The sequence below is a fragment of the Tetrao urogallus genome, assembly GCF_951394365.1.
Source record: "Tetrao urogallus genome assembly, chromosome: Z".
In the NCBI taxonomy this organism is placed as follows: domain Eukaryota; kingdom Metazoa; phylum Chordata; class Aves; order Galliformes; family Phasianidae; genus Tetrao; species Tetrao urogallus.
In genome coordinates this window covers 74,450,263-74,464,621 of record NC_136816.1, presented here as the reverse complement: position 1 = coordinate 74,464,621, position 14,359 = coordinate 74,450,263, and the positions used below count along the sequence as shown (strand labels likewise).

At 43.7% G+C, this 14,359-nt stretch overlaps 1 protein-coding gene across 1 annotated transcript; it reads left to right on the top strand.

Annotated features, from left to right (window-relative positions):
- Positions 1-1,491: 1,491 nt before the first annotated feature.
- Positions 1,492-12,965, top strand: ACAA2 (acetyl-CoA acyltransferase 2; the record flags this gene model as incomplete). The annotated part of the gene is made up of 10 exons (XM_079548338.1): positions 1,492-1,672; positions 4,052-4,218; positions 5,108-5,236; positions 6,266-6,382; positions 6,963-7,110; positions 8,281-8,456; positions 9,114-9,243; positions 11,286-11,356; positions 11,889-12,043; positions 12,881-12,965. The coding sequence occupies 10 exons, from the start codon at positions 1,492-1,494 to the stop codon at positions 12,963-12,965; spliced, it is 1,359 nt and encodes a 452-aa protein (XP_079404464.1).
- Between the last annotated feature and the right edge of the window lie 1,394 nt (positions 12,966-14,359).

The following is a 14,359-nucleotide window of genomic DNA, read 5'->3' as shown; positions in this document are numbered from 1 at the left end:
CTGGGGGTCCTAATAGATGAAAAGCTGAACATGAGCCAGCAGTGTGCTCTTGCAGCTGGGAAAGCAAATGGCATCCTGGGCTCCATCAGCAGAGGGGTGGCCAGCAGGGACAGGGAGGTGATTGTCCCCCTCTGCTCTGTTCCTGTGAGGCCCCATCTGCAGTGCTGTGTCCAGGTCTGGAGCCCCCAGCACAAGAAAGACAGGGAGCTGATGGAGAGGGTCCAGAGGAGCCACAGAGATGATCAGGGGACTGGAGCACCTCCCCTACGAGGACAGGCTGAGGGAGCTGGGCTTGTTCAGGCTGGAGAAAAGAAGGCTGTGGGGTGACCTCATGGCAGCATTTCAGTACCTAAAGGGAGCCTGCAAACAGGAGGGGAATCAACTCTTCGAAAGAGTTGATAGTGATAGAACAAGGGGAAATGGTTTGAAGTTGAAAGAGGGAAGATGGAGTTTGGATGTCAGGGGAAGTTCTTTGCTATGAGAGTGGTGAGGGACTGGAACAGCTGCCCAGAGAGGCTGTGGATGCTCCGTCCATCCCTGGAGGTGTTCAAGGCCAGGTTGGATGGGGCCCTGGGCAGCCTGGGCTGCTATGAAATGTGGAGGTTGGTGGCCCTGCGTGTGGTAGGGGGTTGGAGCTTCGTGATCCTTGAGGTCTCTTCCAAGCCTGGCCATTCTGTGATTCTGTGGGCTGAAGTGATCAGAGGTAAGTTGGTGGCAAAAAGGGAAAATACAAAATATCTTTTTCTTTATTCCTGTCCCCACTTTTCCTTAAGATTATTACGTGTCACTGCACCCAGAATCACGAAATCAATGGAATGACAAGCAAAACAGCAGATTTTTCTTTTAATAAAAACGCTCATTTTCCTAGGATAAACCTCAAATAAATGTTCTAATTCTCAAAGCCTTCAGCTGAAGCCATGTGGCAATACACGTAATAAAGTGTAATCCTCCTTTTTGCAACATCCACAACTGCTCTGCCAGCACTTTTTACTCACACAGATGCCACCTCTCCTCAAACAACAGAGCTTCCAGTGGCCCTCCGGGGGAAGGATTCCCCACCCAAAACAGGGGCGGAGCACAGGGAAGCCGTCTGGAAATCCCTGCTGCTGTCTGTGGCGACTGTGCAGGTAGAGGCGGCTGACAGAAGCCCGAGACCACTCCACCGCCGGCCCGTGGCTCCCAAACGCCCCGCAGGCCCCTCCGCCTGCGGCCTACCCCACCGCCGTTGCTAGGCAACGCGCTGCGAGCCGCCGTTGCCTCACAGCCGATTCGCCCCCGGGTTCGGGTGGCCGGCGAGGAAGGAAAGAAATTAAATCAGATTTAAATAAGACCGAAAACGAACAAATTAAGTCAGATTTAAAATCAGATTTAAAGCGGCGCCTGTGAATCAATCAGTGCCTCCCTCGCTCGCAGCGTGACGAATGTGCGGAGGGGCGGGGCGGGGCGGGGCGGGGCGGGCGGTGCTGGCGGCAGAGCGGGAGGGCGCGGACCATGGCGCTGCTGAGAGGTGAGGATTCCGCTAGCGCCTTTCGACACTTTCCGGCCCTTCTCGACCCCTTTCGGCCTCTGTGGGCTCTCGTCGGGCGGCTCCTTGCCGTCTGTGGGCCCCTCGGCGCGGCCCGAAGTTCCCGGTGTGGGCAGTCCGGGGTCCGGGCCTGGGAGCGTCCGTGTGGTAATTTCTGCTCGTGGTCGTAGCGACAGCTGAGCGGCTGCGGGAAGCTCCGTCAGCTTCTAAGTGGTTTGCGCGGACGTTTCGGCGGAGCTGCGCGGAGCTGTGGGCGTTGGTGGTCGCCTCCCTGTGCGCTCAGCTGCCGGCACCGCACCGTTCTTCCCTCTCTGCTTCTCATAGGGCTGCTTTTAGCTGCTTACGGGCCTGGAACGATCGCTCTACCCCGGGAGTAACAGTTGCATAGAGGATCTGCAACGTCTGCCTTTGCCTTTGGAATCCACCCTCTTGCAAGCATGCCTGCAGGGCTGCTGGAACTAGACGTTCTTTGAGGTCCCTCCCAGCCCAAACCTATTCTGTGATCCAGGTCAGGCAGTGAATGCTTAAACCCGCATCCGGGTGTTTTTCCAGTTGAGCTTTTGATTCCTTCTGCAGCTCAGGAGCATTTGTAGGAGCTGTCTCTCACATCTTCCAAAATTGGAGTAATTTCACTCCGAACCCTGTTGCGATTGGTTCAGTTTGGCATAGCTTGGCTGCTGGGTGAGGTTGTGGTTTCCATATTTCCTTGCTAGTTTGTCTGTGCCTTCTCGTTTTGTCTGGAATTAGTTCTATGGAGCTGCCCCATAGCAGCTGGGAAATGTGGACAGTGGGGCTGAAAGAGAAGAGTTGTAAAACAAGGCTGAAGTGCAAAGTCCCTAACCCCAGTCTGTTTGTAAAGCCATGCTTTGTGATTCAGCAGACGGTGAGGGTATCCAACCTGCTGGTCAAAAGGAGAGAAAATTCTGCTGACTTGGTCAGGAGCCTGTGCTGACAGCAGCTGTGCGGGCACAACCGTGGAGGAGATGGGCAGGAATCAGTGGAGCGGTGAATGAGAGGCACAGTCAGAACTGTGCTGCTGGGAGAGCAGGCTAAGGAACATCAGCAGGCCTTTAAAACAGAGTTTGAATTCTGATTAAGTAAGTGAAAAACAACAGTGGTTATAGCAGGCGGCCTCATTTTGCTCTAGTGTGTGCATGTAGGTTGTAGTGTTTGTCCCAAGCCCACAGCAATGCCTGTGTTCCTTTTTGACCTCTAAACACAAAGGGACTTCTTCAGAGATACATGTTTTAGTGGCTATTCTTAAAAACCTGAGGAGTGGGCTTTTTGGATGCATTATCTTTTAGGTCACTTCCAAGCCAAGTCATTCTGTGGTTCTGTAATCATGCTTACTCCTTGCAGGACATAAATACTGCGTCTTACAGTTTTTGAGTGGACAGCATATCAGCACTTTAAGGGAGCAGCAGAATTGTGCTTAGAAAAGACTTATTTTTAAGGTCTCCTCAGTACTGTAGAAATAAGCCCATGGTGTGAGGGATCATTTTATTTTCCTATTGTTATGGTTTAAAAATCCATGTTGTTTTTCACATTCTTCCTCATCCTTGAAGCTTCAAGGATAAGGACCTTGCTTAGTCTGCGCTAGGGGATTTCCCAAATCATCTTCTGAGCGTAACTGTTGCAGTGCTAGGACTTGTCAGTGCGGCATGGCTGCCCTTCAGCAGTTCGGAAAGTCCTTTCCTGCCGAGCATGTGATCTGGGATCTAAATGCATGAGTGATGGAGGAGCACCCTGACTGACAGCAGAGTGACAAAGGCAGTGGATGAGAATCCTTGGAAGCAATCGGAGCAGTGTTCACCAGCAGCTTAATAAGCAGACATTTCCATTTGCAGTTATTCTTCTATCTATATGTATCTCTCCAGCATTACTTAAAATACCAGCAGGCATTCGGTGGCAGCTGCAGGTGGGTGTGTGAGCTCTGTTGTTCAACTAGGGGAAAGTTCAGAGCCTGCTCCCACTTGTGCTGACACACAGCAGGGAGCTGTAGTGAGCAAGTGGTGTTCTGGCTGGGGCAGAGCTTTGCTTGAGCTGAAATCACCTTGGGGTCCCTCTGGTCAAGCATTGACAACAACACAACAACAGATTATTTCACAGGTGTGTCCACTGTGGGATCTTACAGATGTTCTTTTCCTGCCTGTAAAACACTGTTATTAATGTCTGATATAGTGTATCTTCTCCATAGCCAAGCCATCTCCTTTTTACAAACCTTTTCTTGGAAAAGGGATGCTCCTGGACTCTTCCCAGCTTTTCCTTCTGGCCATTAATTCTGGCATACCTCCCCCACATGAAGTATTGCTGCATCACTTGAACTACTTGGGTTCTTGCAAATTTAGGATGTTACTCAGTTGAGGATAACCTCCTCATTTTCTCCCTAATACACTCTTTACCTGTACATTTTTTTTAACGTATTCATTCTCTTTGGTATCTCTGTTACCTCATGGAAAGGAACAAAAAATGCAGACCAGCCGTTCCCTGTTCTGTCCAGCTGCATAATTCTTGCTTCTCTTGCAGGTGTGTTCATCGTCGCAGCAAAGCGGACTCCTTTTGGCACCTATGGAGGGCTGCTGAAGGGCCTGTCAGCTACTGACCTGACAGAGCATGCTGCTCGGGCTGCGCTGGCTGCTGGCAAGGTCCCTCCTGAGATCATTGACAGTGTGATCGTTGGCAATGTCTTGCAGGTTGGTAGCATGGAAATCTGGCTGGTGGGTGAATGTTTCAGTATCTCCTTCACTGTGGTGCCATACATAGTTATTTCTGCTTTGCAGGCAAGAATAAAACCAGAGGGCTGCAGATGGAATGGGCGAGTAGCATTCACAGTGTAGTGTTTCCTGTTCATGTCTAAGGGACATAGCCTGCATGTTTTGGGACATTACTAGGAGCAAGGCTTAGCTTTCTTTTTTTAGGACCGCAGATAATAGTTTTAAGCAGGAGAGGCTGATCTCTACAACCATACAGATTAATTTAGTGGCTATTTGCTAATCCCCAGCACGTTTTTCCTGTTTTCATGCCTTGAGCTGGAATGAAATCTCGTTGTTAGAACAGGCCGGTGTGCAATTAGAGCATCACACTTGCAACATTTCATAGTTCAGTGACTGCAGAGCAGCAGTTGTGTCTGCATTTTTCACGGTTTTGGAGTTTTTTTCCCCCCGAGTCAATCTGAGCAATTCCAGTTTATCTTGAACTAACTGCTGCTTCCTGGTCAGAATCTGGTCTTCTGTCGGTCTTTTGTGTGTGTGCTGGGAAATAAGCAAGAAGAGAAAACACAAGACCTTAAGCTAGTGACTTCAGAGCCTTCATGTCTGTAGCACCATTTTTGTCACGATGTCTCTTCTGTCACAGCCTCTGCATATTCAGACATTAGTCCTTTTTGATAATATGAGTTTAATTTTTTGAAGTGAATCAGAACTTTCCTTACAACTAGCAGGATTTTCTTGAATGTCCACCTGTCTTCTGCCAGTAATTTTGTCACAACATTTTGACATTTCTCACAACATTTCGACTTCTGACCAAAACTTTTACTTTCAGAAAGAGTGAGTATAACAAACCTACTGTTTGTTCTTCCCGCAGAGCTCTCCAGATGCTATTTACATTGCAAGACACGTTGGTTTACGCGTGGGAGTCCCCGTCCCAGTTCCGGCCCTCACCATCAACAGGCTCTGTGGCTCTGGTTTCCAGTCCATTGCTAACGGATGCCAGGTACTAAGTTCTTTTCTGCTTGTATTTCTTCATTAGTTGTAACTTATCACGTCTTAAATAAGAGAGATGTGTAGAAGCTTGTACTGTGTGTTTGAGATGAGTCTTACTATGGGTTTCCAGGTACTGCTGGTAGAGGCTTCACGCTGCACGTGCATGGTTGTGTGCCAGAGTTCAGCCTCCACAAAAAAGTGCCATTTTTAATGGCTGGTTTCAAAAATGGTCATTGCAGCTATTCTGAGTTCAGTGTAAGGAATGCAACAAGTGTTAACCAGTGAGATAGAGTTCAGCTGTACAGTGGTTGTATTCTGTGATCCTGTTGGCATGAATTATAATTACTGGGCGTCAGAACCACAGATGAGGGCTTTTATCTTTTGTCCATTGTTTATATTCCCACCTAGTTGGCTGTGTAAGCAGCAATCTGTGCTTTTCAAGTGTTTCTTCCTTCAAAGACCCAAACTCTTTCATGGGTATGATAATTTATAGCAGCTAGGTGAATCATTTAAGGAATTTTTTAGTGGTCAGATGGTCTGTTTGCAGTTTAGGACTTTCAGGCTCTGCAGACTGTAGCAGTGATGAATTAGCGTGTGGTTAGGGTTTCTTTTGGCTGTTTACTTGGCTGATGTTTTCTAAAACTTTTTCTTTTGAAGTTTCTTTGGTTTTGTGGTAGGGATGTTTAAAACCAAGCCAAAACAAAACCACATGCTCAAACATCTGTTAACGTAACCATACAACCATAGAGATGCCATCAGGTTCTCAGTCCTGTCACGTAGGTGAACCCAAATTCTCTTCCTCTTCACTGGTATGTCCATTCCTCATTGACGGGTGAAGTGAGGAATGTGCGAGACAGAGACAGACCCCAATCCTTATGGTAAACCTTTTGTAAATATATGCAATCAAGCATGAGTTCATTCTGAGCATGGCTTCATAGATAGCAATGTATTTCTGTAAAACAGGTTGTTCCTACCTTACAAAAGCAGCGTTACATCCTAGGTCTTTGGATTTATTGTTTTCTGTTGTTGTTGTTAACAGGAAATATGCCTGAATGACTCAGAAGTGGTTCTGTGTGGTGGAGCTGAAAGCATGAGCCAGGCGCCTTATGCAGTTCGGAACATCCGATTTGGAACCAGACTAGGAGCAGAACTCAAGGTCTGATACTTGTTATAAATTTGTTTTGCAAATGAAGTTGTGTTTACAGAGGAACATATGCTGTGAGGCATATAGGCACTAGACTCTTGGAAGTGAAGTCATTGCGTATTAGGTCCAGATTTAGATGTTCAAAGGGTATATCCAGTATCCAAACATCACCGAAGTTGTAGGTTCACAATTTTATTAAGAATGCCACTTTTCTCCCACTTCTAAAACAGTGCTTGAATTCCGCTTCCAAGATTAGTGTATTAGTAAAGTCTTAGAGCCAAAATTCATTTGATGCATTCCATCATAATATTATATTCCATAATATAAAGGCTCTTCTCAAACTTCTCAGGGCCATGTGTGAATGGAAAGAACCACTGTAGGGCCTGGTGTGAAATAGAATAGCAAACGAGAGCTTGCATACTGCTTTGTGGTGTGCTTGTTCTAATCTATGTACAGTATCTGTAGGTGACTTGGGTTAATTTTACGAGGTGACTTCAGTTCCCAAGAGGCCGGTGGAATAATTAGGAATTAACAATAATAAATGTTAATATTGCTCAACTTTAACGTGTTCTTTAAATAATGTTCCTTGCAGTTGGAAGACACATTGTGGGAAAGTCTAACTGACATGCACATTAAAATCCCAATGGCAATTACAGCTGAAAATCTGGCTGCAAAGCACAACATCACACGAGAGGACTGCGACCGATACGCATTGAAAACACAACAGAGATGCAAAGCTGGTTAGTAGATGTAGGAATTGAAGTATTTTGTTTGAGGCCAGTTTCAAATCTTGCTTTTAGCAGCAATTGGAATTATCTTTAAGTTTTATGTAGCTCGTGTGTGTGAACATCATTTGTCTTCTGATTTGCAGAGACTCCAATTCATGCTTTACTTTGCTCTGGATAGAAAGAGCCTGCTCCAGCAGGGCTGATTTGGAATATACTGAACAGTTAGAGCAAACAGAATCTCAAGATGTATCTGCAGGGGGAACGTTTGTTCAGGACCTGCATTTAAACTGTTTGCTGGACACTTTAGATATGGCCAAAGCCATAATTCAGGGACGTTGCATTACTGCAGCTGATTGTTACTGTCAGTAGGATTGTAGGGCAAAGGAAAGTAGGATGAGTAGTGGTCTTTGTGGATTTCAACATATACTGCAACCCCCAAGAAGAGAAGATCTAAGCATACTTTTAGATTCTAATAATGTTGATTTTAACAGCTGCTACTCTTGAAAACAGACTTAATGTTTTTTTTTTAATGTGAGTAGGAGTGCTGTTTTTATTCCTTCCTGCTGATCTAAATGAATTCCTGGAGCCTTCACTACAAACGGTGCCACTGAAGAGACTTTTGCTTATTTCTTGTTTTATGTATGATGTATAAGACTCCAGCTTGCTGGTTTTATTTATGTTTGTGCATTCACATTAAGGAGACAGTCCTATGGCTACTCTGGGATGAAAAGAATCTTGTTAAACTTGTTAAAAATGCCAGAAGCCAAACAACATCAAACATGGCAGTTTCTGAGAGTTGGAGCTTCTTGGCTCTCTGATAAGCTCCAGAGCTGCAGAATAAAGTAACAATACATGAATGTATACGAGAAATAAATCTAGTGGGTTAAGGATTGGGGAAAAGTGTAGTTATTTAAACTTGAAATAACACATCAATATTGGAGGCTTTCTGTGGAGAAGTTTTGGAGTGTGTTTGTACAGGCTTTGTTGTGTTCTGAAAACTAAGCAGTAAGCCCCCAGCTGGCTTATTTAAACAAAATAAACTATAAACAGCACTGCCTCTGAAGCTCTAGCTGAGACAGATCAAAAGTTGTGGGCGCACAGAAGTGGGATTATTGGTCATGCCGGGCAGTCATCTCCTGCTATTTTTGTAAGAGACCTTTTATTTTCTTTTTGTGGTTTCAGCTCAAGATGCTGGTCATTTCAATGCTGAGATGGCTCCAATTGAAGTGAAAACAAAAAAAGGGAAAGAAAGTATGCAAAAGGACGAGCACCCGAAACCCCAGACCACTTTAGAACAGCTGGCAAAACTCCCACCTGTCTTCAAAAAGGATGGGACAGTCACTGCTGGGAATGCTTCAGTGAGTACGTCACTGCCTTGGATTACGATGGTGTCACCTTCAGTGCTCTCCTAATTTGTTGTCCCTGTACTGTCCTGCATTTTCTCACTGGGCCTGCTGCTGCTTGTCTTTGTAGCACAATTAGTATCCTCTATAGTCCAAACCATGTTTTGCTTTTGCTCAGAGCAGGCTGGGAGCTTAGCAGCATGTCAGTAGGGTCAGTTCCTCTTCCAGGCATGATCTTAATTCATTGATTAATGTTCTTTGGGCCAGAATGATTGTTGCAATGATATAATCCAAATTCCTGCTTAAAATAGATCGTGACACAGTGTGAGTGTCCGTAATGTATCTTTTATAATTGTACATCCATTATCTAATATTAATTGGGCCCCTGCAAATATACAGAATTATGTTTTCAACGTAAGGGAGACTTAAGTGGAAAAAAAAATTACTTTTCTGAAAACATTGAAATTAATTAATCATCTATTTGACCTTCATAGTCCACAGAGTAGTGAAAGATCACTGTATGTTTTGAATAAACACCAATACAGCAGTTTATTACATTTTAACAGCAGTGTCATGGGCTCAGTTTTTTTGTTGAGGGACATTTTTAGCTTAAAATGTGATTTTTTTGTTTGTACTTTCTCCACTAAGAGTACTTTTCTGTGTTGCTACAAGGGGGTGTGTGATGGAGCTGGTGCAGTCATCATTGCCAGTGAATCAGCACTCAAAAAGCACAGCCTCACTCCTCTGGCAAGAATAGTTGCCTACCACTCATCTGGCTGTGACCCTTCCATAATGGGCATTGGTAAGTTGCAAGAAAATGCATTTTCTGTTACAGCGTTAAGCACAGTTAAATTCTTCTTCTGTTGGGCATTTTAGGGAGCATGTGCCATGCCTGACCTAGCACCACAGTCTCTGCACCACTTTTCCCCCCCCCCCTTACTGTGTCTGTTAGTAAGTCAAGAAAATAGGTGTTCTCTCATTTAAAACAAACAAACAAAAAGGGACAGATTTTATCCTGAAGTTTGCCTTAGATTCCCATTAATGTTTAATTATGAGTTGTTTTGCTGAAGGAGTACTGGCTTTGTCTACCCCTTTCATTATTTACTCTGTTGCTTAAGTTAAGACTGGGTTCCAACATCAGATATTACTCTGGTAAGCCAACTAATCATTTTTTCCTAGTCTCATATTTTATGTTTTCTAATCAAGTAAGCTGTTAATTCAAACAAACCTTTAAAGCTGATCCAGACATACCAGGGTTTTTCCCTTCTGTTGGGTTTGCAGACAGCATTGTACCCCACCATTACTTTTCCTTTCTGCTGTTTTCTTCAGAGAACTCATTGTTGGCTGGTTTCATGTGTCAGTGCAAATGCAAATGAAGCATTGTCAGATTTGCTTTCTTGCTCAGGCTATCTGACTAAGCCAACCTTCAAAGCAAATGCAGAGGGAGGGTTTCTTTCGCTAGGCTTCTGGAGTCATTGTGCTTTGTAAACCAGACCATTGTTTGCAGGTCAGGCAGCTCTTTTAGCCTGTTTAAAAACTTCATAAATCATACGGAGGAACATTTCAGTCCTTAACTCCACAGCAACTGAAAAAAACCAGATGAGATTCATAGACATGACAGCAACAGATCTGAGAACAGAGGAGCTCAGATGGAGCAACTGCCCTTTCACATACTGATAATGTTGGGCAGACAATGCCTAAGTGATAGAATGCATTATTTAGAAAAAGAGGCTGTGGAGGGAGGTGCCCTTGGCTGTCCTTGATGGTCTTTGCATTGTCCACAGGAGGCCTTCCCATTACTCTGGTACATAACGAGCATACTAAAATCAGTCTATAAAGAGAAACATTTAGGGTCTGGTATTAAGCCTAAGCCTTTCTAATGATCCACTGAGCTTTGACCTGAGCCCTTTCTTCTTTTAATGTTTCTGTCTTTTGGCTCATTTACTCATTTTTATGTTTTTTATTCTTAGAGCTGTTTGGTGTCAGCATCATTTCTTGGTAGTGAAACGTTCAAGTCATGTTTTATGATGGCTTTTGTTCATCTAGCCATCAGTTCCCATCTGATTTTGTAATCTTTGACCTACAGGCACATATCTAAACAGCCCTTTCAAATTCTCTTTGAATATCTCTTTCCTTGGGTAGCTGTGCTTTGAGATTAGTCTCCCCTACTGACTTATATCAGGTTGTAGCTTTCTTCTAGAGACAGTTTTATTGCCAAATTCTGCAATATTATCCAAAAAAATCCTATTTGTTTTCGTTCTTCAGTTGGCTGTTTCAGTCTGGGTCTGAGGAATGTTTTGCTATGTGGTATATTTTATTTTATTTTAATAAAAAAATAAAATCTTCAAGTAGAAGTGTTGTAGTTAAGTTTTACAATCAACACAAAAACATCAATACCCACAACTAAACACATGAGCACCAGGCCTCTAAATGTGTCTTTTTATATGTATCTGGAGGCTGCAAGTGGTGAGGAAAGAATAAGCTGAAGCCAGGAGTACTGGAGAGGGGGAGTTGCCTCAAAATGCTCTTGAGGTCTTTTTTGTCTAGTGGCTGGCTTCTTGACTTGAAACCTACGTGTGTGTGTAACAGTGTAGCTCAGCAGTAAGGGTGCTCCTTGCTTTCCTCAGCAGTTTGTGGGTGAGGCTGCCATGTAGTTTTCAGATCTTTCAGTTCTTTTATCACAATAGTGGAGCAGGTGAGTGACGTATCCAGAGTTCACTGCCTTTGCAGGCACTTATGAGAGGCAGTCTGATGAGGCCTTATGAAGCTATCCTATGTGTAGCATGTTTATAAGGCTTTATTTATGTTTCATTTAACTAACTATGCATACCATTTTCCAAACAGGCCCCGTTCCTGCAATTACTGAGGTTCTGAAGAAAGCAGGACTGACTTTGAAGGACATGGATTTGGTAGAGGTAAGAGTCTTTAATATGGACAACGGGGTTGCTGGTCTTTTTAGGAGGAACACTACACTCATTGTGTTTCCATTTAACACAAGGTAGGTGTTTATGCATGCCTGCAGCCCACCTGTCCTTGCTTGCCTGTCTGACCTTTGTCCAGCTTGTTTCAGCCACGCATTTGCATGGTCATAACTAAAGTCGCAGACATGTGAAGACTGAAAATGGCCTGATAGCATTCCATAGGAAAAAAGCTACAGCACGAGGCTGTTCTGTTGGCTGTATGTCATAAACACATGCATTAGAACCCTTTTTTTAATGAAGTATAATACATATTTGCTTTGTATCAAGTATGCCAGAAGGATGTGAATTTGTTTTGTTGACGTGATGATTTATATGTCATCTGAATACATGTCAAAAGACAACGTTTAATATTTTTTCAATCAGGATGGCTTGGAGAAGTGCATCTCGTTTAATCTTGTGTGTGCACTGCTGAAAGCTTTTGTGGGAAGTCTGTGTAAGCAGTTGTGTCATTTCTCCCACGTTTCAGGTGAATGAGGCATTTGCACCTCAGTATCTGGCTGTTGAAAAAGTGTTGGGCCTGGACCCTGAAAAAACCAACGTCAATGGAGGTGCCATTGCTGTGGGTCACCCTTTGGGCGCTTCAGGATCGCGAATCACAGCTCACCTGGTTTATGAATTAAGGTACGTTCATGACTTAGAGCTGCTGGTAGTGAATTTACAGCTGTAGAGGAGTTTTAACACAGATATTGTGCGGCTAAAAATCTGCCAGTCCACTGACCCTGTTATCACCTTTCTCCTTTAGACCATTTCCAGAAATTTTGATTGTTTTGAAATGCTTAGCACAATTTTAGCCTGAATTTTCCAATTTTTTTGTTTCTCTTTCCACTTTTCCATTATCTTCAGAGCAGAGATCACTGAATGGGATCTCTGCACAGCCTGGTCTGGTGGTTGGCAACCCTGTACGTGGCAGGGGGTTGAATCATTATGGTGCTTCATTATGGTGCTTTTCAACCCAGGCCATTCGATGATTCTGTGTTTCATTCTATGAGTGTTTTGCTGGTGCTTACAGCACTCACAAGAGTTCAGCCATAAAGCCTCAACTTGCAACTTGCAAAGAAAAAATGTTTGCTTGTGGCTGTAGAAGAAGGAGCTTTTAAAAACTCCCATGGCAGTATAATTTTACTTGACTTATTGCCTTTTGTAGTATATGAGTTAAAGCAGTAAGCACCCCTGATGGTATTCCTTGCCATTTAGTACATCTAAGATCAATATGATGTACCATCTTTTAAAAGGTCCAAGGCCCAGACCTAGAACTCTGTTTTTTTATTTACAGAAATACTTCTGCAGCAGTGGAGGCTTTGTGATATTTTTCTAAGAAAAAGAACATACACATACAAAACCTCATCATTAGTAGTACCTTTGAAATGTCAATAGCCAGTTTCTGTTTATGAAATCAGGACCACTCTTACTGTGGCTTTATGAGTACAAGTCATTTTCACTGTTTCTTTTTCGGCACAGGCGTCGTGGTGGGAAATACGCAGTAGGGTCAGCTTGCATTGGAGGTGGACAAGGTATTGCTCTTCTCATCGAGAACACAGCTTGAGAAGTTGTGGAGCTGGCAGCGTTGCCTGAATTACCAGTTCTCTGAAAAGCTTTGGCTTTTCTGATGGTAAACCATCGCTGTAATCCCTTCACATACAACCATTCCTGCAAGGTAACGGTCTGAATTCTAAACAAGAAGATTCAGTAATGTCTAATACTAATATAATTTCACACTGGTGAAGTATTTTCTAAAAGCCTCTTTTCAATCAAGATTAATGTATTGCTGTAGGCAAAATTGTTATCATTTCCTGAGGAAATTGCCTGTCAAACTTTCACCAAATCTGCCTTAAATAGCAATGCAGCTTTTTAAGCAAGTACTGCTTCAGCTTTTCTAATTTCAGCTGCTGTCTGGCACAAGTGCCTCTTTTATCATCAGGAAGTGTGAAAATGTAATTGGAGACCATCTGAAGTATGTGTTAATTGTAGATTGATGGCTCCAAATTGTACTCTGCTGTTTTGCAAGGCAAAAGAAAAGGAGAAGTTGAAATTTTTTTTTGTGCCACTCAGAACAATAAATTGAACTGATGAAAAGAGTTTTGTATTTGTTTCTTTTAGAAGTAAACCACTGTGAGAATTGTTACTCTTGGTACATCAGTGTTTACTGTTGGAAATGGTACTTTCCCCCACTGCAGTCACTGGCACTTACTGAACACTTTCTAGAAAGCTCTAGCAAATCTGCCAGCCTTCCAAGAAGGTGATGCTGCATCTAGCAGTGGTGTTACGTGTTACTGTGTACCTACTGCAGCCCATTTTGTAACTTCCTCTGATAGTATCACATAGCACATCTCTTGAGCAACCTGGTGTGGGGCTGTTCTCAACTCATCTGAGAATTCCACATCTGAGCCAGTTCCCTCTGCTCTCACTCGCAGCAGGGTTCACATTGTGAATTACGTTGGATACGTGTGCTTGAAGTGAGATCTCTTCTGAACGTAGTCTCTGAAGTCCTCTGGGCTCACTTTGCAGTGGAGCAATTTGCAGCTTGCTCAGATAGAATCACAGAATAGAATCATTAAGGTGGGAGGAGACCAAGATCGTCTAATCCAACCACCAATCCATCTACATAGGTGTCCACATTGCATGCTTGCAGTGAGTTGGGCAGATCCCTTGTCAGAGACAGAGCATGTTTCTCTGTAGTGTCTTCTGTGCTACATAGGCTAAAATGGTAGCAAAGATTTCAGTCTTCAGTTTCTTTCATCCTCAGCCTACTGTTGAAATTTTGCTTATCTATGAATTCTTACTGCCCTGGGCTGTGATGATTGTGAAAGAAGAGAGGCCACTCAAAACCAGACTGTCTAGATGAACAAGTTCAGGTCGAGGCAGCTTGTTGGAATGGATGGATAACTGCTGAAATACGCTCATCACAATTCCTAGCATTTCCTATGGGTTTGGTGTCTT